Source organism: Heloderma suspectum, chromosome 7 (genome assembly GCF_057233095.1).
Source record: "Heloderma suspectum isolate Gila_16-S chromosome 7, 16-S_ref, whole genome shotgun sequence".
Lineage (NCBI taxonomy): Eukaryota > Metazoa > Chordata > Lepidosauria > Squamata > Helodermatidae > Heloderma > Heloderma suspectum.
The window spans coordinates 3,203,916-3,228,602 of NC_139464.1; the positions used below are offsets into that span (position 1 = coordinate 3,203,916).

The window sequence follows — 24,687 nt, forward strand, 5'->3', positions numbered from 1 at the left end:
CCCACACAGAGCACATTGCAGTAATCCAGTCTGTCCTCCCCAGTTTCCAAACAGCAGTACTCAGAAATCAGCAACAGTTCATGCATTGCAAAGTCAGAAGCAAACCCAGGATGATTCTTTACCACCACGATGAACCTTGTATGTATGTATGTTTGACCACAGAAGCCACAAATCATTCTTTCCCGCTGCTCCAGGTCAAATACACACAACAGCTTGTTTGAAGCACAGGCTCTGCTACATCCAGCTCAGTTCCGAAACGCCAGCTGGAATTTCAGCAAGGGCTACCCGGACATCTGATAAGCATTTCCTGCTGAACTCCTGGCACTTGGGGGTGAGGCTGCTGTTCTTGCAAGTAACAGGCACCAGGCACTTGTGCCTGGGGCTGTTAATTCTGTTTGACTTCACTAGCATGAAAGTAGCAAAAACACTGTGTGCTATGAATCAGCAGGACTCTGGTTCTCACCTCAGCCATGAACTCACCAAGAGAGGCTTTGGCAAGCCAAAATCTCTCTCAGCCTCAGCCCACCCCCTGCCATTAGTGGATAATACCAACCTTACAGAGTTGTTGTAGGTATAACATCCAGCTGGGTGGCTTGTGGCCCTCCAGATATTTTGGCCTACAACTCCCATCAGCCCTAGCCAGCATAGCCAATGGTCTAGAGGGCCAAAAGATGCCCACCCTGGATTATAACAAGGTATCTGGCCCCATCACTTCCTGGCATATGGAAGGGGAAGAAATGGAAGCAGTGACAGATTTTATTTTCTTGGGCTCCAAGATCACCGCAGATGGTGACTGTAGCCATGAAATTAAAAGACGCTTGCTCCTTGGGAGGAAAGCTATGGCAAACCTAGACAGCATAGTAAGAAGCAGAGACATCACCTTGCCAACAAAGGTCCGTCTAATCAAAGCTATGGTTTTCCCAGTAGTAACGTATGGCTGTGAGAGCTGGCCTATATGGAAGGCTGAGCGCCGAAGAATTGATGCTTTCGAACTGTGGTGCTGGAGAAGACTCTTACGAGTCCCCTGGACTGCAAGGAGGTCAAACCAGTCCATACTAAAGGAAATCAACCCTGAGTGCTCATTGGAAGGACAGATACTGAAGCTGAAGCTGAAATATTTTGGCCACCTAATGTGAAGAGAAAACTCCCTGGAAAAGACCCTGATGCTGGGAAAGACTGAAGGCAAAAGGAGAAGGGGACGGCAGAGGATGAGATGGCTAGATAGCATCACTGATGCAATATGGACTTGAGCACACTCCGGGAGAAAACGCAGGACAGGAAGGCCTGGCGTGCTATGGTACATGGGGTCATGAAGAGTCGGACACGACTGAACGACTGAACAACAACAAACATATGTGAACTGCTCTGAGCTCCTATAAAGAGCTAGATAAATGCTAGTAATACTATCATTATCAAAATCAACAGAAGATGGCTACAAGGAGGAATCAGGGGCCAAGTATGTGGACATGGTGGGAAAAATATTCCACCTTATTCACTAGACTCAATTTTATTTTTTAGGAAACTTGCATTTGATTTTTAGTAGGAAGCCCAGCACAGAGCAGTGTATAATTTCTAGGCACCTGATTGTATGAGCGGGAAGCTGGGGGTTTTCTAGCCCCTTGGAAGCAAGGGTGTTGGACTGGGAGCTGGGAGATCCGGGTTCTAGTCCCCACTTGGCCATGGAAGCTCACTGGGTGACTTTGGGCCAGTCACACACTCTCAGCCCAACCTACCTCACAGGGTTGTTGTTGTGAGGATAAAATGGAGAGGAGGAGGATAATGTAAGCCGCCTTGGGTTCCTTGCAAGAGGAATAAAGGCGGGGTATAAATGCAATAATATATAAATAAAATAATAATTTCTGCTAGCAATCCTACTCACACATATCCATGAAAGTTAACTGTAACATATCAGTAGCCTTAAACCCAAACAAACACAAACCCTCCTTTCTTAATTTCCAAATGCTTCCCAGTCTGGTCATCTTTAGAGGTAATCCTTATGTGCCACAGGCACCCACATGCGAGTGCCCATTTGCAAGCAAGTTCTGGCAAAAACTACAGTGGAGGTTGCGTCACAGTGGCCACAGCTATAGCTCCACCCTTCAGCAAGTATGAAGGAAATATGACTTTCCTGTACACATATAATTCCAGCATAGGAGAGCCACAGTTGTGGAGAAACAGACACAACTTTGCCTGTACACATATGTGGTTTTCCAACACAGAGGTGATATAGGCAAAGGGAAACTGCTTATGCTTACTGTCAGGTAAGCAGCGGGGATGAATCGCCAGACAGGATGCGCAGCAACCCCGGCACAGCTTCTTGGGGAAGCTCTGGTTCAGCCTCAGTCCTGTCTGCAGATTAGCTCATAGCCCAGGGGCATCCTCTGCTTCTGCTCTGCCAAAAGGCTCACATCAAGACCCCATACTTAATTCCAGGGTCAAAGCAATTGAGATCCCACCTGCCACCTCCCTCGCAATTGGCATGCAAAGAAAGATGGCAAACAAACACTTCCATTATCTGACTCCTGGTGTTATGCATATACGTGATTTCACTTTCTGCGTAACCTACACTTGAGTGTGAGTCACTCAGGCATGAAAAAAGAGCCCTAGGGCGCAAATCCCACGCATCTCTGGACAGCAGAGGACGCCCTACAACCCCAGCATGCCCCGGCCAGCCACGCCGGGAATTGTAGGGCTTTTTGTTGTCTAACCCTGCATCGGATTTGCGCCCTCCGAGCGCGCGCCCCGGGACAGGCACGACGTGGCTGCGCCCACGGCAGCCCTGCTGGAAAGGGGAGGGGGCCGCGCAGGAGACATCCACGTGGGATCAGGGCTACGCACCTATCGGGGGGGGGGCAATTTCAGGACTAGTGAGGACAACACGGGGGGGGGAGTTGCTGCTGGGCTGGCCGCGGCCCCTCCCCCAGCAGGCCGAGGTTCAACAGGCGCAGCACGGCCAACCTCCTCAGGAGCTTCGCCCGCTGAACTTCTGCCCGCACTTCCCCTCAGGCGGGCGGCAGGACAGGGTTGCCGGGGCATGTTCTGGGGAGCCCCAGCCTAGCTACGGGCGCAGGCGGCCGGCCCGAGCAGGACTCACCGCTCCGCTCCTCGGGTCGCTCCGCTCCGGGTTCCGGCCACATCAGCACCGGAAGTGCCCTGGACTCTACCCCCTCTGCTCTTCCGGCTCGCTTTCTTGCCTCTCCCGCCTCTTTCTCCCCGATATAGGCCAATCAGAAATCGAACGGGACTGGGACCGACAGCTCCCTCTTCCAATCACCGCGCGTGGCTTGGGCCGTTGCCGTGGTTACGCCGCAGGGAACGTCAGCGCGTCCCGCCACGTCTTCGTCCTCCAATCAACAGACGGGGTTTCTGCCCCTCAGCGAGCCGCACAAAAACAAAAGGATGGGAGCTAATCTAAACAGGCGACGTCTTGCCCTCGGAACCAATCAGCGATCGAGCTGCGGTGTAGACTCTGAGCCGAAGCCCAATCAGGAAGGGCGAGCGACGCAGGCGGGTTCTCGAGGCGTCGCCTCCAACCAGAAAAAGCTTGGGAGGAAGCTCCGCCCACCAAGGGGCGGGGCAGTGTGGGGTTGCATATGGTAATTTATGTTAATTCACCAGGTGCCTTTGGCTTGCCCCATGACATCAGCAAGTCCTCTCTAGAGCACTTTTGTAACTGGTCTCTAAATGTTGGTGAATTTGGGGGAGGTGGGGATGAAGTGAAGGATGGGACATAGATACGAAGAACTGTACAAGTGCAATTATATATATATATATATATATATATATAAGTGGGTAGCTCACCTGCTGCATCAAGTCTAAGGGCTGAACCACTGCTTGACTTTCTGTATGCCTGTCGCTAATGCAAATTGCAAATTCAAGCACACAGCATGGGTTGTATCCAACTTTAGTCTAATTTAAGTGCCGTTCATTTCAATGGGTCTTCTCTTAATAGGACTGACACTGGATACAACCCTGTGTGTGAAAAACCTGCTGTGATTGCAAAAAAAAAAAATAGCAGTCAGTTCCTGAGCATGAGCTTTATTTTGATTTATGATTGTATTTATTTTAAACATTTTAATAACAACAACATTTCTATACTGCCCCATAGCTGAAGCTGTCTGAGTGGTTTACAGATGTTAAAACATTAAATGAAGCCTCTACAGAGGAAAAAAATTAAAATCTGATAAAAGGACGTATGTTGGGTTGTGGTCAACCCAAATCCCATCTCTGTAGCAGTCTGAGGACTGGGCTGCCCATATGACTCAATGAGGTGGTAAGAATCTTGAGGTCCACAGCTGTCTTGTGCTACAACAAGAAATATGATCAGTCTGGCTGAAGAGCTCCCAGGGCTGTTCTTGGGAACAAGGTACATCAACATGAAGAGAAAAATAAGCCAAGCCACAGAGAACCACAGGTTTGGTAAAGCACTTCACTGCCTTCAGGGAATCAGTGCTTTAAACTCTGTATTCAGTTCAGGGGGATCTCTGTAAATTCTGATGTGGGCATTCAGGGGACAAGCCTCACTTGAGCACAATGGGAGTTACTTCTGAGTAGACACACATGCTTGTGCTGGGAAGGTGGGGGTGGGGGGAGAACACAGGGATGGGAAACCAGCCCCCTTTCTAACCAGACGCTGTGCAGCATCTCTATAATGAAGGTGTGAAGTAGTTACTTCCTAAGGCAATAAACCAAACAATGGAGAATCGGAGCCTTGAGATTGCACTTTACAGCACTTTGGGAATTTGGGCTTTAAACTGTGCCATTTCAATTGAGGGGGATCTCTGTAAATTCTGTGGGCCTTCAGAGGACAAGCCTCATTTAGCACAATGGGAGTTACTTCTGAGTAGACACTAATTGGTTTGTGCAGGAATGGGAAACACCCCTTGACCAGGTTCACAGTGAAAGGCACACCCCTGGGCAGGGCTAGCATAGCCGAGGTAAACACAGGGGTTGGGGCACACAGCAACTATACTGGGGAGAACCCAACTTGAGGAAAAGAATTGGACTTTAAGCAGTCTCAGGAAATCTGGTTTTTCCCTGATAAGCTCCAGGGTGGCTGCTGGATGTCCATGACCTCCAAATGCATCCAGCTCGGAGTAAATTGTTCATGGAGACACCCCCAAGGCTGCTCTTCAGATGATACTCCAAACAGCCCTTCAGCCCACATTCTCAATACACCAAATAAATTGTGTGAATTGGCCTCAAGTTGCTTCCCCTGCCTGGACCAGTTCCTGATGAATACCTGGACCTAAGGCACACCTGCAGACAAACACAGGTGGCCTTGGGGCTATTCTCCTGAATGCCCTCCTTCCCACCCTAGCCTTGATCACCTCATGCGGTTAAACAGAGCCCAGCACATGATCCAGGACTACTGATGCTGTAGCACTGTTGGAGCTGAGCAAATGTGCCCCTGATCAGCACTTGGGTGGGAAACCACTGGGAGCCTTGTGCGTTGTGAGCCTAAAATGGAAGGGGGAGGGGAGTCTGACTTCACTCTTGCGAGGCCTGCTCCACCCTGCCCCCTTTTTAGCACATCCCCATGGCCCATTGATGTGCTGAAAATGTGCAAAGCAAGAGTGAAGGCTCAGGGTCTTTTAGCAGTGCTAACAGACCTGTGTTCAATGATCCTGAGTCTGCACACTTGCTTAGGAATATCAGCAGTGTCTTTTAAATCAGCCAAGATCCACTTGGTCCAGCTTTCTTTCCAAGGATCCAACAACTCAGCTAGGTCCTCCACCTGGAACCTCAGCAGACCTTCTTCTCACCACAGTTATAATACATAAGTCAGCAATGTCAGTCCAACTCTCTGAACCCCACCCCAGAGTCCTCGGACCCACAACAGCCCTGCACTCCAACTGCACCACATTTGTGTCCGCCACCAAACTCATACGCAGCTGTCCTCAGACTGTGTTGGGTCAGGCTTGTCCTGCGCAGTGCTCTTGCCTAAGAAACTCATGTAGGCAGCAAGAGACAATCAGCTGAGTAAAAAATGGGTCAACATTTGAAACTCAACTACTTTTGGAAACTTGATGTCTGTCTGGTGGTCTTTGAATGGTTACCAGCAAGCCCCTGCTATGCCAGTTCAATTTATTTTGTGCCTGGCACTGAAATCTGGCCTAAAAGTGATGCAGTACCTCTTCCAATATCCCCCCCACCCCAGTATTTGAGCATTAAATGGTGCATGGTAACATATTCTTTTGCACTGAGCAGGAGGGGGTTATGTCCAGATCCTATTGAACATCACTGCAAAGCTGTGTTCGCAGCTTAACACATCCATTTCTCCCATTCTAGGCCAAAGGTGTCCCCTCCGCCTCCCTTTGCTTGACAGAGTAGCCTGCCCATTTGTATGCCCTGGCTGTGGGCTTCCAAGATTTAGAGGTGCCGAGAAAGTGGTAAGTCAGATCCAGGTTTGCTTACAAAGAGACTTTATTGAGTACTTACAGCGCACAGGCGTACCCAATGGTTGGATCAGACAACAGCTCTGAACAAAGAGCTGTGCTGCAAGATGGGTTTTATATCATATATGTTATTCAGGCATAGCAGTGAGGCAGAATGACAGGTGCAAGCATCAATCGGAGTTCTTCTACAACTTTCCCAGCATAGCCTGACAGTGCTTAGTAACGTATTTGGCAGAAGCAAGACTATCCTAATTTTCCCAGCACAGACACCTGTAGCTTTAAGATAAACAGGGCTTCGCTTCTCAGGCTCATCCTAGGCTCTGATAAGATACACGGTACCAGAGCTCCTTAGCATGGAATGTGCTGAGGGGGCGCTACCCGGCCTTTGACTCATCTTACCAGCCGAGAGGCCCACTGCAAGGGATTGCAACTAATAATGAACCAAAGCAGAGAGCATTATGGATCTCTAAGCATCTGTAAAACTACTGTTAGCTCGCTTACAGGCCTGGGGCCCTACACCATTAAACAGCCAAGGAGGAGAGAAAGGACCTTGTAGGCTGTGGGATGCGGGCAGGAATCCCATGCTAGCATAAGGAGCCAAAATCACTTAAGCAACCCATCTTGCCAAGAATATATGTGGGGCACTGCAAAGCCAGTTCCCCATGGCAGCTTAAAGCAGCCTAAGCTCAGCTCAAAGGCTACAGGCCAAGAAAGCACTTTAATTTCTGGAGCTCCCTCAGGCAAACAGGTGGTCCCAGCTGGCAGCCCTACCTCAGGCTTAAAGCTCCAGGAGGCCAATCCTATGATGACAGGCCAAAGGAACGGATGTCTTTAACCTACAAACAAAAGAAGATTAAATAGGGTGGTGGTGAGTGTACAGGTGATCTGCAGGTATTTAACTTGATCCCAGGTAGTTTGATGAGAACATAAGAACAGCCCTGATGTTGGATCAGACCAAGGGTCCATCTAGCACAGCACTCTATTCACACAGTGGCCAACCAGCTGCCCATGGCAAGCCCACAAGCAGGACATGAGTGCAACAGCACCCTCCTGCCCATGTTCCCCAGCAACTAGTGTACATAAGCATACTGGAAGTAGGTCTAAAAGGAGATGCTGATCTCCAGAATCCCCAGTGGAAAGAAAGACTCACAAGGAGGCCAGAAGGGACTCTGCTGCTCTCATAAGAACATGAGAACATAATGTTCTTATGTTCCCATCCACACGCCCCACACCCATGCTCACACCCACCAGCGCCTGTGCTTTTCTGTGTCATGGCTAAGGGAGGTGGCAAGTTGCAACCCCCAGGTCTCCTGACTAGGAACTCACATGGTTCAACAGGACAAGCTTCCACCACCCAGGTAGAGCTTTCTGGGACAGGGACATTTTCACCTGGCAACACAAAACCAGCAGTGAGGGAGCGTGAGGCACATTGCTAAGCTGGGAGAGCCTGACAGGGCGTAGGTGCCACTGCGAAGACATGGCCTAGCGGCACATCCTTGCAGCGTTGTCCTATCTGAGGGAGCAGGACCTTCCCCTGAGCCTAGGCCATGGGGAGGAACATCTGGGAGGAGACACTCCCTAAGGTATGCCGGACCTTGGCCCATTAGAGCTTCTCTGGCAGGGGCCAAGCCCTGCAGAGTTTCCTTTGCTCTGCCCTTGCTGCTTCCTCCACTCTCTCTTCTCTCCCTCTCCAGATGGCTATATTGACTTCCTGGAGTACGTGGCCGTGCTCAGCCTTGTCCTGCGGGGAAAGATGGAGCAGAGATTCCGCTGGTACTTCAAGCTTTATGATGTGGTCAGGAACAGCTGTGTTGACCACCATGACTTGATCAATATCATTCAGGTGAAGGAAAATGCTGTTTCTTTGTAAGGCTAGTTTCTGAAAAGGGAGCAGCTGAGGTCTTGAGCATGCCTGCAAAGCAGTTGCCTCTGAATCCCAGATGGATGGAGTGGCAAAGGGTCTGCACATCCCCAGAGGCACACTTGTCTTATTTCACGTGCTCCAATGCTGCAAAGAGATGGCCCATCCCAAACATATCAGGGAGGGGGCTGCTGCCTTGAGTCCCTGCTCCTGAGCTTCCCAGAAGCATCTGTTTGGCTACTGGGGAAAGCTGTGTGCTGGACCCAGCTTGGCCTGATCTGGTAGATCAGACTTCATATGTGATTGAGTCCCAGAGGATTCAGAGACTTCAAGGCTGAGATGTCCCAGCGGGCAAGACCCTTCAGGGTCAGGAAGTCAGAAGCAGGGAAGGTGTGGCGGGAGGTATTGTGGCATCCTGAGCACTGTGCTTGGAACACCTGCAGTCCCTTCCCACGACCGACCCGCCTCTGCCTTGAAGGATGTCAGGCCTGCCGCCTCTTCCCCAGGCCGGTGGTTGTGGTGGACTCTACCGTACCAGCCCCCAGCTGTCTGCGCTGAGGTATCCCAGGGATAAATGAAGGTTGCCTCTCTTTATTCTGTCCAAGGTTCCTTTGCCTTTAACAGATGCATGGCAAATGGAAATTCAGCAGAGTGACACTTGCCCTATCATGGGTATTTCCATGCTGGGGAGAAGCTGCACCTGCTGAACATTCAGCTATCACACAGTGGCTAAGAACGTAAGAAGACGCAGGGTCCATCTTGTCCAGCATTCTGTTCTCACAGTGGCAACCAGATGCCCCCCTAGGAAGCCCACAAGCAGGACAGGAGCGCAAGAGCACTTTGCCACTCATGCTTCCCAGCGACTGGTGTACAGAGGCCTCAAATCCTGGAGGTAACATATAGCCAGTCAACTAGTAGCTGTTGATAGCCTTCTCCTCCATGTTCAGGGTGCCTGTCAGAAAAGTATGGCAGGCAGCCTTATGGGAGAAGAGTCCAGCCTTTCCCCCATGATGACTTGCACATATATCCCTGCGGTGGCCATGTGCTTACAGGCCACCATAGTGATAAGTGCAACCGTCACGTGAATACGCTCACACTGAAGAGAGAGAAAAGCCCTAGAATGGAGAATTCCCAGGCACCAGATTATAACTTCACACATCATTTCCTTTTAGAGCCATATCCTGCTCTGTTGGAAAACAAACAAGGCCTTTTGATCCCACAACTCTGGCAGAATCGAAAGCGCACCGCTGGCATTTCATCCGTCACAGCAACTGCCTTTAAAAGCCCTCCTGACTCTGTTTTCCTCCCTCCTGCTCTCAACCTGTTAATATCTGACTGCTTTTAAAAGTGCTGTTTCATCATTGATCTTTATGACCAGGTTTTCATAAGGCTGTTACCCATCCCAAGCCCTTGGGGGAAACGTGGGTTATGATTAACCTAAAGAAACAAGTGCTAAAACAATGCCTTGACAGGTGATCTGTGCCATCAACAGCTGTGACCATGAGACAAGTGCAGGGGAATTCACCCGCAGTGTCTTCAACAGGATTGATGTAAACAGCAATGACAAGACCCCTGGTGCCCCTCCCACCTGGCTCCCTCCCCCTCCCCCTCCCCCTGCCACCCCCCACCCTTTACTCTTTGGGACCACATCCATCACTTCCCTGGTACCCTGGAGAAGCCACCACCACCGGGGAAGAGGCGTGCCTGCTGCTGCTGGGCCTCCTGCTGCTGCCGCCGCCACCGCCGCCGCCGCCGCCGCCACCACCACCAGGCCTTCCCCGTGGACTTCTGCCTGGCAGACTGCCAGTCCCTGCAGGACCAGGCCCTCAGGTACGGAGCCAGCTGTGCTGCTTTCACCTGCCCCTCCCTGGAGGGGCTACATAAGCTGGCTGGCTGAGGTGGCCTGGGAGAGCCAGGGCCTGCAGGAGAAACCACCACCACCACCACCACCAGGGAAGGGGTGTGCCTGCTGCTGCCAGGCCTTCCCTGTGGACGTCTCCCTGGCATTTTTTTTAAGGGGATTGTTTAGTTGTTGTTGTTGTTTTTTAATATCTGGGGGATTCTGTTGTGTTTTTAGGGGTGGGTAGCCTGCCGGATAGGCGGGAGCGAGGGGGCATGTGTCCACCTGATGGAGGCAGTGGGGGGAGTGTTGGGGGCCAGAAGATACCGAGGCTGGGCGGCAGGCGCTGGCGGAGCGCTAGGAGCAGGCCATGCCAGCTAAGGGGAACGAGGGAGAGATGTGTAGTATCTGTCCCCTGCTCCGGGCCTGTCCAGAGCCAAAGGATGGCTGGGGGAGGCGTGACCCCATCTTCTGGCCTTCATTTGCTGCTCTGCAATGCCAGGTCTGTTACCCAGAAAACCTCCCTCATTCATGACATGATCCTGGATGAGGGTGCAGACCTGGCATGTATTACAGAGACCTGGCTGGCCGAGGCTGCTGCTCCAACTCTTGCGGCCATGTGCCCAGCTGGATTTTCGTACACACGGCAGCCGAGAGCTAGGGATCAGGGAGGGGTAGTGGCTGTTATCTACCGAGAGTCCTTGGTCTTCACCAGACCCCCTCTCCGGGAGACCAAGGTTGCTGAGTGCATGTACTGGAGGTTGGGCCCGAAGGGCAGTCTGGGGATTCTGCTCATGTACCGTCCACCCCGCTGCACGACTGACTCCCTGGCCGAGGTGCTGGAGGTGGTCTCTGATGTGCGTGTGCAGTCCCCTAACTCATTGGTGTTGGGGGACTTCAATGTACATTCGGAGGCCATCCTCACAGGGGCACCTCAGGACTTCATGGAGACCATGGCTTCCTGGGAGCTGCACTATATTCCATCTGGGCCCACCCATGTAGCCGGTCATGCACTAGACCTTGTGTTTGTTTCTGGAGAAGCGGGGAGTGATCTGGAAGTCGGGGGTATATCCACCACCCCCTTGTCATGGTCAGGTCACTATTTGGTGACGTTGGACTTCTCGGTTCCACAACCCCTCCGCAGGGGTGGAGGACCCATTAAAATGGTCCGCCCCAGGCGTCTTATGGATCCAAATGGATTCCTGAACACGCTTGGGGATTCTCTGGGGCACGCCAACGGCCACTCGTTCGAGACCCTGGTGGGTGGTTGGAATGCCGCAATCACTGGGGCATTAGATCGGGTGGCTCCGAAACGCCCTCTCCCACTGAACAGGGCTCTGACTGCACCATGGTTCAATCCGCAGTCAGGGCTCTGACTGCACCATGGTTCAATCCGCAGTCAGGGCTCTGACTGCACCATGGTTCAATCCGCAGTTACGAGCTCTGAAACAGGAGGTGAGACGGCTAGAGCGCCGGTGGCGGAAGTCTCGCTCCAAAGACGATCAGACACGGGCTAGAGCTGTATCTTCAGCCTATCATGTGGCGGTGAAGGCAGCAAAAAAGGAATATTATGCTGCCTTTATCACATCTGCAGAGTGCTGTCCCAGGAGGCTGTTCCAAGTGGTCCGGAGCCTGGTCGGTCCTGTGGCTCCGGAACTACTGGAGCATTCTAAGGCCTCCTGTGAGGCCTTGGCAGGGCACTTTGTGGATAAAACTGACAGGATGAGGAGTGTTACTCATCACACTGTGGATACAGTTAGTGAGCAAGAGGTGGCCTGTGGCAAACCAGTTTTGTGGGATCGGTTCCAGCTTCTTCCTTCTGATGAAGTGGACAAGGTGCTTTCATCTGTAGGGCTGACCACCTGCTTACTTGATCCTTGCCCATCTTGGCTCATTATGGGCTGCAGAGAGAGACTGGGTGAGGGGATCAGGGCGGTGGTGAATGCCTTCCTTGAGGAGGGAGTGATGCCATCAGCCCTCAAGGAGGCAGTGATAAGACCGCTCTTAAAGAAGCCTTCCTTGGATCCCCAAGTTCTGAACAACTTTCACCCAGTCTCAAATCTGCCATTTTTGGGCAAGGTGATTGAGCGGGTGGTGGTGATGCAGTTGAAGGCACACTTGGAAGAAGCCGATTATCTAGATCCATTTCAGTCGAGCTTCAGGCTTGGGCATGGGACAGAAACGGCCTTGGTCGCCTTGGTGGATGACTTGAGGAGGGCTCTGGATAGGGGTGAATGCCCCTTCCTTGTTCTCCTCGACCTCTCGGGGGCTTTTGATACCGTTGACCATGGTATCCTCCTGAACTGCCTGGAGGGGTTGGGCATTGGAGACACCGTATTGCGGTGGTTCCAGTCCTTCCTCTCCGGCAGGTACCAGAGGGTAGCACTGGGAGAGGAGGTTTCAGACCCGTGGCCACTCACTTCTGGGGTGCCACAGGGTTCCATCCTCTCCCCGATGCTATTTAACATCTATGTGATGCCGCTGGGGGCTATCATCAGGAGGTTTGGGGTGCGGTGTCATCAGTATGCGGAAACAATTGCAGTAAACAACAGTAAACTTTACCCTTCCTGCCCTTCCACCTTGATCAGAACACCCACACTGCCACAATATGCGCTCAACCTGTACATTTGGAAATAAAACAGGCAGGTGGACACTACACCCAAATGTAGTGTCCAATGAGAGTTTCTTGGGAAGCATCTGCCTTCCGACCGGAATACCCTTAATTTCCAGTGTGATGGGGGAGAATTGTAGGGGATATCACTCTGCCCATGCTCAGAGGCCCGCCATGTCTTTCAGGTGGCGCCCAGGCTCGGATTGAGCCCCGCTGCCTCTGGCCTGTTGGGCTCTGCACTCGTTCCCTCCCAGGGTTGTGTCTTCCGGCTTGTTTTCGCTCTGTGCGTTTTCTCACCCTTCCCCAGCAAATCCACCTTGGCCCAGAACATGGAGGAGCAGAATGCCTGTCCCTGTCCCAGCGTCATGCTCGGCTGCCAGGGTGGCGCCCCTGCGCCCTTTGCCACTGCCGCCCTCTCTGACGCAGCCGACCGAGCATCAACCTCTGTGCTGATGAGGGGCCCCCCGGTGCATGTTTATGCGCACAGTTAGGGCAGAAGGGCTTTCTGTCTGTCCCTCCTCCAAGGATGCTGCGGGGGCTGCCTCTGCCGTGCAGGGGCTGCAAGCCTCAGGCAGGAAGTGCTGGGCTGGCGTGAGGAGGAGTTTGGCCCCTGGTGGGTTAACAGGTGACTTATTGCCCCCGGTTTCGGCTCCAGTTAGCTCTGGCTCTCCTTGCATAAGAGCAGGGGCTATAAAGGGCAGGACAGGCAGGCCCTCCCACCCAGAGACGCACTCTGGGCCCTCTGCCTTCCTGCAGCCGCAAAGATGAAGGTGGTGCGCATGGTGAGTGGAGAAGGCAGAAGGCTGCATGGGGACGGGGGTGGAGGAGGCAAGACTGACACCAGGGGAGGAGGTAGGAACTGGGAATGAAGGGCTGGAAGACACCACGGGCGCTCATCCAGGCCTCCAAGGGTTCGCCCACGGCCTCCAGGAACCTGAGCATGCTGCACAGGTCTGGAGCTACAAAGCTGAAGTGACAAGGGCTCCTTGGAGGCCTCTCTCAGTCTAATCCAGTAGCCAAGTCCAGACACAGACAAAGGGATTCCTTTCAAAGCTTTATTCTTCTTTTACAACTTAACAACTCTACCGATTGCAACTAGATCCGAGCAGCAGAGTACCTATGCCCTAAGTTGGAACAGTGGGTCCCCGTTTGAAAGGGAATTACTGGCAGACCCCTGAACTTAAGGACTAGGGAGAGTCCCTCCCCTTTTCCCTTGGAGCCTCTGGGCGCAGCCGTTGTTTGCGCGCCAACTGGGCACTACGCCTCCTTTCCGCGCCCTCCATCTGGCGCCGCTCTCTACGTCTGCGTCCGCGTCCACCAAGTCTGCTATCCGCGCTCCGTTACTCCCTGGACTGCTATCTAATCTAGGAATGCCGGTGGGAGGAATCTCCGTCAGCTGTTGGCCCTGGGAAAGAGGAGCACGCTCCCCTCCCAGGAGCGACTGCTCTTCCTCAGAATCAGAACTACTCTGGGATTCTATGGGCTCAGTGTCCACCCTGACAGTGACTCCCTTTTACAAAAACGGACCCTTGAGTCCAGGAATACTTCTCCGGGCCTGCAAAGGATGGAATCCAGGGGTGATTTGCCCCCTCCATCTGGGGGCAAGGTTGCCATGAGGGCAATGAGCAGAGATTGGGCTTTGCTTTTGCCCTGGGTTGTTTTATAACGGAGCCCTATATTTTGTGTTGGGAAGGGAACGTTCCATTAGGCAGACAAGCTCTCCTGCCACCGAGATGACGCGCCATCTTCTTTGTACCTTGCGCTGCCAGGACTGGCAAAAGGCATCCTTTGGTAGCCCAGTGAAGTGCACAGCATGGCCCTTGGCTTTGCAAGGGCCCAAGGCACTTTGCTGCCTGAGGCGAGGGGCAAGGTGGTCCCCTCCGGTCCCATGTTCCCAAGCTGACTGGACTAGCAGCTGGATCATTCTCCAGCACTAGTGATGGGATGCATCCTCCACCCCACCCCACCTGAAAGCAGACTAGCTTGGGGGGTGCAGGGCGGGACACGCAGCCCACCGCCCTCTCCTCCAGCACTTTGCCCCCTGCCCAGCATCTGCCACCTGAGGTGACTGCCTCACCCTCCCTTATGGGCCTGGATCCTGTCAGATCGCATGCTGCTTTCTTGCTCCCTGGGTGATTGTTCGGGCTGCTTATATCGTTGGGCCGGCCCTGGCACCTCTGCCCACACTTTGCACTCTCCATCCTTGCCCGTTAAGGCTTGCCCTTTCTCTCCATCCAGCGATGATACCTCCTTTCGCATCAGCCCTCTTCATTTTCTCACCTGCAGAAAGCTTTGACGTCTACTCCAAACATCCCCCCCCACAAATGATCCAGTATCAAGAATCAACTGGCTTAACTATTTTGTTCCCATGGCAACATATCACACGTATTTTCCCTAACAGAGGAAGTGCTGGACACCCGTTCCCCTTTACTCCAACTGTCACAGACCCTCTTTCCTCAGGGAGGAGACCCTTCTGAGATTTACCGGCCAGATACTGAAGTGGAGAATGGGAAGTCAAAGGAAGACTACAGAAATTTCAAGGTCAGTGCAGAATGCAGCCACCTTCCAACTATGAGATGGGATCCATTTTCCAAATAGCACCAGCGCTCCTGGGGATGGAGGATTCTTCCATGGAATGTCTCCATTCTGTCCCTGCCATCACAGCTCTAACGAAACTGGCCCCATCTCAAGTTCCAGAAGAAAAAATAATAAAAGGATTGTTCAGCACAGAGATTACCACCACCCAGGTGCCTAACAAAAAGATTGTTTTTTTTAAAACCATCCTCCAGAAGACTTCAGGCTCTCACAAATTCACTCATGCACCAAAAAGCATGGAAAGGGTCAGTTCCGGTGCCTGTCTTAACTTCCATGTAAGATGTTCTTCTGTATTCGCACATCAGAATGCTCCATGCATCCCCATTTTCCCTTGGTCTTTCAGCCCTAGTCCTCTCACCTTGCAGGTTGCAGGCAGGCACCTAACTGAGCCCTCCTCACTCGGCTTAGGGAGAATGGCATAGATTAGTAGGAACAGGGTGCTGTATACCAGGGGGAACAAGAGTGACGGCTGGAAGATGGAGAGAGGGGCACAGGGGAGGGGCCAAGGCTCAGGGGAGGAGCCCCTGCTTTGCAGGTAGAAGGTCCCAGGTTTGATCCCCATCCTCATCTCCAGGTAGGGCTGGGAAAGAATCTTGCCTGGAAACCTGGAGAGCTGCTGCTAGCAGTCAGTGCCGGCAATACTGGGCTAGATGGACAATGGTATGACTCAGCGCAAAGCTGCTTCCTAGGTGCCCACTGGGGCAGACGGGCCCTGGGGATCGGGGCAATATCATCATGATCTCCTTCATACATACATGTGCAGCAGCAAGAGGAAGGAAGTAGTCGGTCCCCCAATTCTGATGCCCTGGGCCTGGCCTCTGCAACAGGGCGGCTCCATTTTCTGTGAATCAATTCCATTTTGGGGATGTACAAGCGGAACACAGCGCGCCTGCTGCAAGCCCACTCTGCTGGTAACGCCTGAGCAGTTCCTTTGCCAGTTGTACTTTTGGTTAAACATGCACAAGGCTGCACTTTGTAGCTTGAGATAAGCTTTGCAAGAGGTCGGTTATCAGGCTGAAAAGTTTAGAAGTTACCAGCAGGTTTCTCATTTAAAGACGGACACGCCGCTGATCTTGGCTACAGCGGAAGACCAAGGGAAGCGTGGGTGCACAGAGGCGCACCTTGCGCACTGGCCTCATTGGTGGGCGCGCAGAACGTTGCGTCAGTGGCGGAGCCCCTGCTTTGCATGCAGCAGGCCTCAGGTCCAATCCCTGGCAGCATCTCCAGCTAGGGCTGGGCGAGACCCCTGCCCGAAACCCGGAGAGCTGCAGCCATTAATGCTGACCTAGGTGCACCAATTGCCTGATTTGTATCAGGGCGCTTTCACTTTATGTATATTTTACATCAACCTTGCAAGGTAGGCCCGTACTATCTGTGCTTGCTTGCTTGCTTGCTTGCTTTCCTTTCTTTCTTTCTTTCTTTCTTTCTTTCTTTCTTTCTTTCTTTCTCTCTCTCTCTCTCTCTCTCTCTCTCTCTCTCCACCCCACTCTTCAGCCAAAAAAGGCTCCCAGAGCAGCCCCCAGAGGTGAATATTAGGACTGCCCCTGCCCTCAGGCTTACGCTCTAAAAGACACTACACAGACAGAAAAGGGATGGGGAGGGAGGGGGGAAAGCGAGCAGATGCAGCACTGGTGAGGCCGGTCCCCCCTTGCCCTGACGCTCTTTCGGGGAGATGGGGAGCGCAGCAGTCTCCTGGCGGCCCTGAGTTCTTGGCCGATGGATGAGTCCAGAGCCCGCAGACCCAGGGAGCGGTCCGTCAGAGCTGCGGGTTCTTTCTAGCTGGGAGGGGTGCAGCGAGCCCCCTGCAGCTCTCCCCTTTCTGGCTGACGTGTAGGGCCAGGCTGGTTCCCCCCTCGCCATGGCACTCTTCCTGGGAGGCAGGAGGTGCACCCTGCAGGGGCCCTAGGTTCTTGGGCTGTGATTGGCAGAGTTGTCCAGGGAGCAGAACCTCAGGGCAAATCTGGCCCACCTGGGTTCCTCCGATGGACAGCCCCGATCGTTTGGGGTATTCCTGGCTTTTGTGCACCCCCCCAGCCCATTCTAAACGGTTGAAATGCCTCCCCTGGCAAAGGCTTTGCTGCTTAGCTTTACGCTCAACTATGCTGGTATATCTGCCTCTCCCCTTTTGCCTATGGCTCCGCCCTGTTTCACCTTCAACCCCCCGCCCCGCCATTGGACTGCAGCCCCCGAGAGCTTCCCCGAAGTTGCATTCAACCCACAGGCTGAAGGAGGTTCTGCACCCCTGTCCCAGGGCTTCTCTCTGGGCTGGATTTGGCCCATGGACCAGCCCTTGGCTCCCACTGCTCTGGGGCCTGCCAAGGGCCCTGCCAAGAACCGCTGGGTCTGCCAGGGCCGAGGAAAACGCCTCTGCCTCGTGTCTTTTCAGGCGGGGCCCCTGGCGGACCGAGTGTACAGCACCTACCTGCTCATGCACACCAGCCAGACGGTGGAGTTTGTGCGGAAGAAGGTGGGTTTGCTGGAAGAGGGGCGCGTCTCTCCCATGGCCTGCGACACAAGGCGTGGCTCGGCACAGCCAACTGCAAGCAGCAGCAGGCGCGTGCCTCTCCAGTGTTGCCCTGCTGTAGACGCTCCCAAAGCACTGCTAGAAAAGGAACGCCGCAGACAAGCTCGCTCTCTCCCCGCCGTCCCACACGCTGGATCTTCACAACGGAGATTCCCCCAAACCTGTACCTGCCAGGCTTGCTGCTCAGCTAGGCTTAACTGCCCGGCTCCTGTTAGTTGTAAGACCTGGCCTAGCTCTCAACACTTCTTAAATGATGCCTGGAGGACCCCCCTGCCCTCCCCGTCCCCACAGGAACAGTGTCCTCCTCACAGTTCCCTCTCCCTAGAACGAGGAGTACGGGGGCTGCAGCCTCCGTCGGATGACCATCATGGAGGCCTTGGGCCTGCTCGACAATGTGGTGGACGAGTCAGACCCAGATGTCGACTTCCCCAACTCCTACCACGCCTACCAGACGGCTGAGGGCATCCGGAAGGCACACCCTGACAAAGGTGAGTCTCTGGTTCCCCTTCCCTCCCAATGGTGGGAACAGAGTCCCTGGAAAGGGAAGGGCCCCTCCTCAGTCCAGGCGCAGGAGCCTTAGGAGAAAACAGGAAGAAGGGCACCCCCCCCCCCCCGTTCCTGCTCTGGTGTCATGGGCGAGATCGAGCAGGGGTGGAGGTGGAAGGAACCACTGTATACCGAGTCAGGTGACAGGACCCCATAGCCTATTCCAGCCTTGCCCAGCCTGGCACCCTCTGGATGTGTTGGACTACAGCTCCCATCATCCACCCACTGGCCCTGCTGGCTGGGGATGATGGGCATCATGGTCTGACCTATCTGGAGGGTGCCAGACTGGCATCCACTCTCCAAGACATGATGCAGCGAAGTTTACCTGCTACCACAAATTCTTGTTCTCGGCTGGAGATGCCAACAATTGAACCTGGGTCATTCTGCACGCAAAGCATGTGTCACCGCTGGGGCCATTTCCGATGCTTGCACAAATGCGTTCCACATAGCACTGACCCTTAAGCTGACGCACAAATGGAGGGCGGGGTGGAAATCCCAGGGTCAAAACCTTACAGCTGGAAGAATGCTAGGAAATCCTCTCTTGCATCTTGCCACAGATTGGTTCCACCTGGTGGGGCTGCTTCACGACATGGGAAAGGTCTTGGCACTGGCTGGTGAGCCACAGGTGAGGAGAAGGGCGATGGGCCTCATCTTCCCTCAGATCACCATTATGCAAAGTGGCTTCCCCAGGGCCTGCCCTGCCGAATGCCCAGATCCTACATCACTGGGCAGAAAAGGGCATTACACACAGATGCAGCCCCCTGCCCCCACGTATCAAAGATCCTTTGGGGACCCAGCCAAGCTCCAAGACTCCCCCCCTCTCCTGGAGAAAGATAGCATGCCCAGCCTCTCTCTTGGACACCTGCTCATTAATGAAGACGCGGCCATTTAAAGCTGCACATAGGCTACAACTGAGGCGAAGGAAAGAACCAGATGGAAAATGGATTTATAGACAGTCAAGCAACAAGGCTACAAAGCCAAGCTAGAACAGGGAGAAGCCACCTGGTGCCCTCCAGATGGTTTGGACTACAGCTCCCATCAGCCCTAACCTGCCTGCCCAACGGTCATGGATTACGGGAGTTGGAGTCCCAAACATCTGAAGGGCGCCAGGTGGCCGACCCCTGAATCCAGGCGTTCACTGTCCTGCTGGGCCTTCCTACCCTCTCCCTACAGTGGGCCGTGGTGGGAGATACATTTCCAGTGGGCTGCAAGGTCCAGGCCTCGGTCGTCTTTCGGGACTCCACTTTTCATGGCAACCCCGACATGAAGAACCCCTTGTACAAGTAAGCTCTTGCTCACACCCTTGTCTTGCTTCGTTTCCAAAAACGGGGGGGTGAGGGTTCCGCCTTGGTGGGAGGCTTCTGCTTCAAGCATAGAAGTCAACTGGCGCTTGGACCCCAGTCCTCCTGGCTGGCCCTGGTGCTGCCCGCTCCAGCTCCGAGGGGCTGGCTTCTGAGGATGGCTGCCACTGTGGCCACGCCATCCTCCTCTCCCTGATCCGACATGCTGGCCTGTCAACTCCCCTCTCAGAAATATGGGTGCTGGGGCCGGCTGGCATTGGCAGCAGCCTTGGCCTGTATCAGTGCTGACCCTGCCCTGGGGGGTGCCGAGCATCAGGCACAGGGACCCAGTCTGGCCTTCTGGGGGTTCCCCGGCTGGCCATGCCCTTTCCCTTGGCCCCCCTCCCCCCCGACCACCAATCGTTGGGTGGTTTCTCAGCTTTTGTGCCGTTGGTCTTCATGCTTTGAGGCTGAGATGCCTCTTCGACGGCTTCACTCCTGGCAGGAAGACCTTCACGTTGCAAGATGCTGATATTCTGCCCCACCCCTTTTGCCTCGGCACTTCGCACACCTGGAACACAGCCCCCAGGAGGGTCCCCAAAGTGGAATTCAACCTCTGGGCTGAAAAAGGCTCATCATTCCTGCCCTATTCCCTACATTCTAGCCCCCCCCCCCTTTTGCTGCTCCTTCCCATCTTATCCATCCAGAACCCAGGTTGCTCCATTTTCTACCCCTCTTGCTAAAGCCACTAGACCAAGCCAGGACAACGTTTTTCCGATCAGGAGCATACCTTGAGATGCTCTCTTTTGCCTCCTCAGCACAGAGTACGGAATCTACCAGCCTCACTGTGGCTTGCAGAACGTCCTCATGTCATGGGGCCATGACGGTAATTGCTCAAGCACCGCGCCCAGCGAGACCGACACTGAAACTGTTCAAAAATCCACAATGCACAAAAGTGAATCCAACACTTCAAATTTGTTTCTTTTGAAGGGGACCTTAGACTTTGAAAAAACAAACAAACAAACAAATTGGTGTGAAACAGTTTGCTAAACTCAGCGCTTTGGCTCTGGGCCTTCTAATGCTCCTAGACCTAGCAGTCTTGGTAACTGCAGGTTTCAGCAGCCCCACAAGCTAGAACAGTACAAAACATGCCCTTGAAGGTGGTTTGGAAGCTGTAGCTTGCATAAAGCATGGCAGCCAGGTCGCTAGCAGGGAGCAGCAGGTCTGAGCTTGTAGCACCCATTCCAGGCCATATGCACTCGCTGCCTGTATGGTGCTCAGCCCAATTCAAGGTGCTAGTTTTGAGCTATAAAGCCTTACACAGCTCTGGACTGCAATACCTGATGGGGCACCTCTCCCGGTTTGGACGTATCCATACTATGATTGTCGTCTGAGGCCCTCCTCCAGGTGCCTCCTCTAGGTGCCTCCTCTGAGGGTGATAACCAGGGATAGGGCCTTCTCAGTGGTAGCTCCCTGACTGTGGAACACTCTCCCCACTGAGGCCCATCTGGTGCCAATATCCTCATCCTTTTGGCTCCTGGCTAAGATTTTCCTGTACTCAAGCATTTGACAGCATATGATGGGGTGTTTCTGTGGTTTCTCGGGTTGTGGTAGTTTTTATTGTTATTGCTTTATTTCTTTTAACTTGTTTTCAAACTGTTTTACATTCTTGAATGTTAAAGGTTTTACATTATGTTTTATGATGATGTGAATCACCCAGAGAGCTTTGGCTATTGGATGGTATAGAAATTGAATGAATGAATGAATGTTCTCCAAGTCATTTGCTTTAGGGCACGATCCTGGCTGGGTGGGGAATGCTGGGAGTTGTAGGACTTTTTCTTCTGTCTAAACATGTATAGGATTGTGCCCTAAAGCCATTTCCTCCGGATTCATTTCAGCATGGCCCATAATAAGACATTTATAACAAAGAATAAAGAATCCTGAACTTGTGCTGACTGACCCTCCCCCAGCCCCAGCCAGAATCTGGCTTCTGCCCTGGTAGCGCCTGGGTTCTGCAAACCAGTGTCAGCTGTGCCTGGAGGGGCTCAGGAGGCAAGTTCTAATGGGGCTCTTTGTGGCAGGGAGCCTAGTGCCTCCATCTCCGGTAACAGCAGGGGCCGACACGCGCCATCCGCTCTTCTCTCTTTTTCTTGTCTCTCCAGAGTACATGTACAAAGTGATGAAGCACAATAAATTTGCCCTCCCTCAGGAGGTAAGTAAATGCTGCAGCTTGAGGAAATCCCCCTCCTCACCACTGTTGCCTGGGGCAGAGCGAGAGGCAGGGGAACAAGCAGGGTGCAAAGGTGGAGAGGAGGCGCAACTCCAGGGGAGTCTTGCCAGTGGGCCCGTGCTGCTGAGTGGGCCCTTGGCAGGTGCCCAGCCAGGCCTGCCCTTGGCGCCAGCCCTGCCTAGCAACCCCCCCCCCCCCCGCTGCTATTCAATCTCGTGGGGAGGTTTTCAGAATATTACACACAGGCATTAGCATTCTCCGGATTTCAGCTCCTTCCAGCAGGGTTAAATCTTGGAGACAGGAGGGATGGACAGAGTTGTATCTCGGTTCCAGCACATGTAAATGCATGCACCTGGCCCTGCACAGCTTCCATTCCATCTTGCGCATAAAGTAAGTACACGGTGTACAGCTGCTAGAGGACAGCAGTGAGCACTAAGCATCTGCGGCCTACCAGGAGGGCCCAGAAACACACGCCCCGCTCCCGCGCCACAAAGCACTCTTCTTCCGGCTCTTGCCCATTTGCCAAGAGTAACGGGCCCCCGTGCATACGGGCATGGCTGGATGGCCACCAGCTGGATGCATTGGCTGCCTAGGGAAGCCTTATGTCAGAATTAACATCCGACTGCACGAAAGTTCTCCCCAGCTATTAGACCCATGGTGGGTCTTCACTTGATGCAACAGTCATGAGATGAACGCACAGATGGGAGTGAGCCTTTAGAACAGAGACAGACAAAAAATGGGCATGGAGGAAAAAAAGGAAACTAATCCCAGCTGAGCCAAAGCTCTTAAGGCAGGCTGCTGTACTGGGGTGGATAGAGATACTGTGCAAAGGAGGCCCCCCTGCCCCCTCCAGTTCCAACGGATGCTTAAATGGGAGATTCTGACATGCCAAAGACAAAGTGCTGGCATGAAGGTGGCACTTATGAGGCTAATCCGGCTAGGTAGGGTCAAGGAGAGAAGTATGTTGGGCTAGCAGGGCGGCTCAGAAGAGGCAGGCGTGCATTACATTTTTTATCCTGCTTTTTGGCAAAGAGCTGCCATTGCAGCTAGGACTGCTCATCAGCAATTAATTCTTTCTTAGCACTCTTTGGTGTTCAAAATCAGGGTGGCACATGGTTTGATTTTCTCTACCTTTCTGAGGCAGGCCTCTGGTACAGGCTGGCAACTATTCTAATCCACGGGAGTGCTTTGGATTATGGAGTCAGGGATGGTAGCTAAGCTGGATGAATTCACTGGCAGGAAGCAGCGCGGAACCCAGAGGGGCTCAGCAGGGGCAGCAGCGTTCCCTTGCTGACGAGGGACGCAGGAGGAGAGGCACAGCATCACAGCCGCCAGTTTGTCTCCTTGCAGGCTTTCTACATGATTCGATTCCACTCCTTCTACCCCTGGCACACGGGAGGAGACTACATGCACCTCTGCAATGAAGAGGATCTCCGGATGCTCCCCTGGGTTAAAGAGTTCAAGTAAGCAGCCCCGAGCCTTCCAACAGGAGAGGGAGCGGGAGCCGGAGGGAAGGAGCGCTGGGAGGAGGAAAGGCGGAAGAGGGTCAGTGGGCCCAAACCTGGGGGCGAGGAGTCGCTGCAATTCACACATGCCTGCAGTACACCCTGAAGGAGGCGAATCAATATGCGATGCAGCTGCATCTCAGACAGGGAGATGCTTTTTGGCTTCATTGGCTAACAGCTTGAACGCTTTAGTGTCCTGCCTCGAAAATAAAAAGCATGCTGCTTCTTGTGTGTAACCTGTGGCCGCACCATAGATTTGTATCATCAGACAGCAATCTCCCCCCCTTCCCGCTCTGTTCCTCCTCTACAGCAAATTTGACCTCTACACCAAGCGTGAAGGCCTCCCTGATCCACAAGAGCTCAAGCCCTACTACCAGAGCCTTGTGGGCAAATACTGCCCAGGCCAACTGTCTTGGTGATGCTCAGTAGCTTCACTTCCAGCTCCCTGGTCCAATGCTTTGCTGATCTCTCTACCCTGGAGGGGATTGCAGACACACGCACGATCTCGTTATGACTCACAGCTTGGCAGCGGGAGTGGGGGTACCGGGGGAGACCCCCAGGGCAACACACCTCCCTCATGCCAGGGTTGCACAGCCAGTTTCTGCATGGCCTTTCAAGAGTTTATGAAACTCATCCAAACTGATATGAGACCATTAAATTAAAATCAGTAAAATACTATCTATGCTTACAGGACTGTTTTGCTTCTTGCAGTTTACAAGGATGACCAGCAAAATTGGCACCCACTAAAAGGGATACTATGTGTATTACTAGATTTGGCCTTTTTAGCAGTCATGAGAGAAGATGGGATCTCTAAGGGATCAGCAACTGCTTAAAGAACATAAAGCAGAATAGGAATGGGCAGTTCTCACAACAGGGGGTTTAAGAAGCAGGGTCCCCAAAGATCTGTATTGCATGACTCGTGTCCCTCTTGTGGGCTTCCCAGAGGGGCATCTGGCTGGCCACTGTGCAAGCAGGACGCTGGACTAGAGAGGCCACTGGTCTGACCCCGCACAGCGCATCTCATGGTCTAGACCAAGGTGGGCAACTTCAGAGGGGGGAGGGGTGCACAGGCCATGCTGGACCCCTGTGAGGGCCAGGGACTCTCCCCGCTGCTGTAAGTGGTTGGAATGCTAGCAGTTCTGCTGGGAAGCAAGGCGCACAGGGGACATGCGCCTCCCAGCAGAATTGGGTTCCCCAAAGTCCACCAGTGGTGGGAGCCCCATTCTGCAGAGAACAGAAATCCTGCTAGGAAACCAGGAGGCATATGGGCACCTTGTTTCCCAGCAGGATGCAGGGA

The 24,687-nt window shown here is 53.4% G+C and overlaps 2 protein-coding genes across 6 annotated transcripts in view; one reads left to right on the forward strand and one right to left on the reverse strand.

The window, feature by feature from the left end:
- GOLGB1 (golgin B1) overlaps positions 1 to 3,165 on the reverse strand; it is a 40,157-nt gene extending 36,992 nt beyond the window's left edge. For 3 of the 5 annotated variants that reach the window (XR_014784210.1, XR_014784209.1, XM_084808856.1), the window contains exon 1: positions 3,095 to 3,153. The gene's annotated coding sequence lies outside the window, so the exon portion shown is untranslated. Of the gene's footprint in view, positions 1 to 2,838; positions 3,067 to 3,094 lie in introns of those variants that run through there. The other 2 variants (XM_084808858.1, XM_084808857.1) reach the window with 2 other exon arrangements.
- Positions 3,166 to 9,819: 6,654 nt separating this feature from the next.
- Positions 9,820 to 24,076, forward strand: MIOX (myo-inositol oxygenase). The gene is made up of 10 exons (XM_084808876.1): positions 9,820 to 10,089; positions 15,171 to 15,251; positions 17,692 to 17,772; positions 18,155 to 18,317; positions 18,933 to 19,000; positions 19,549 to 19,658; positions 20,474 to 20,541; positions 21,818 to 21,867; positions 23,236 to 23,348; positions 23,701 to 24,076. Exons 1-10 carry the CDS (start codon positions 9,820 to 9,822, stop codon positions 23,807 to 23,809), a joined length of 1,113 nt encoding a protein of 370 aa, XP_084665002.1. The 3' UTR covers positions 23,810 to 24,076.
- Positions 24,077 to 24,687: the final 611 nt, after the last annotated feature.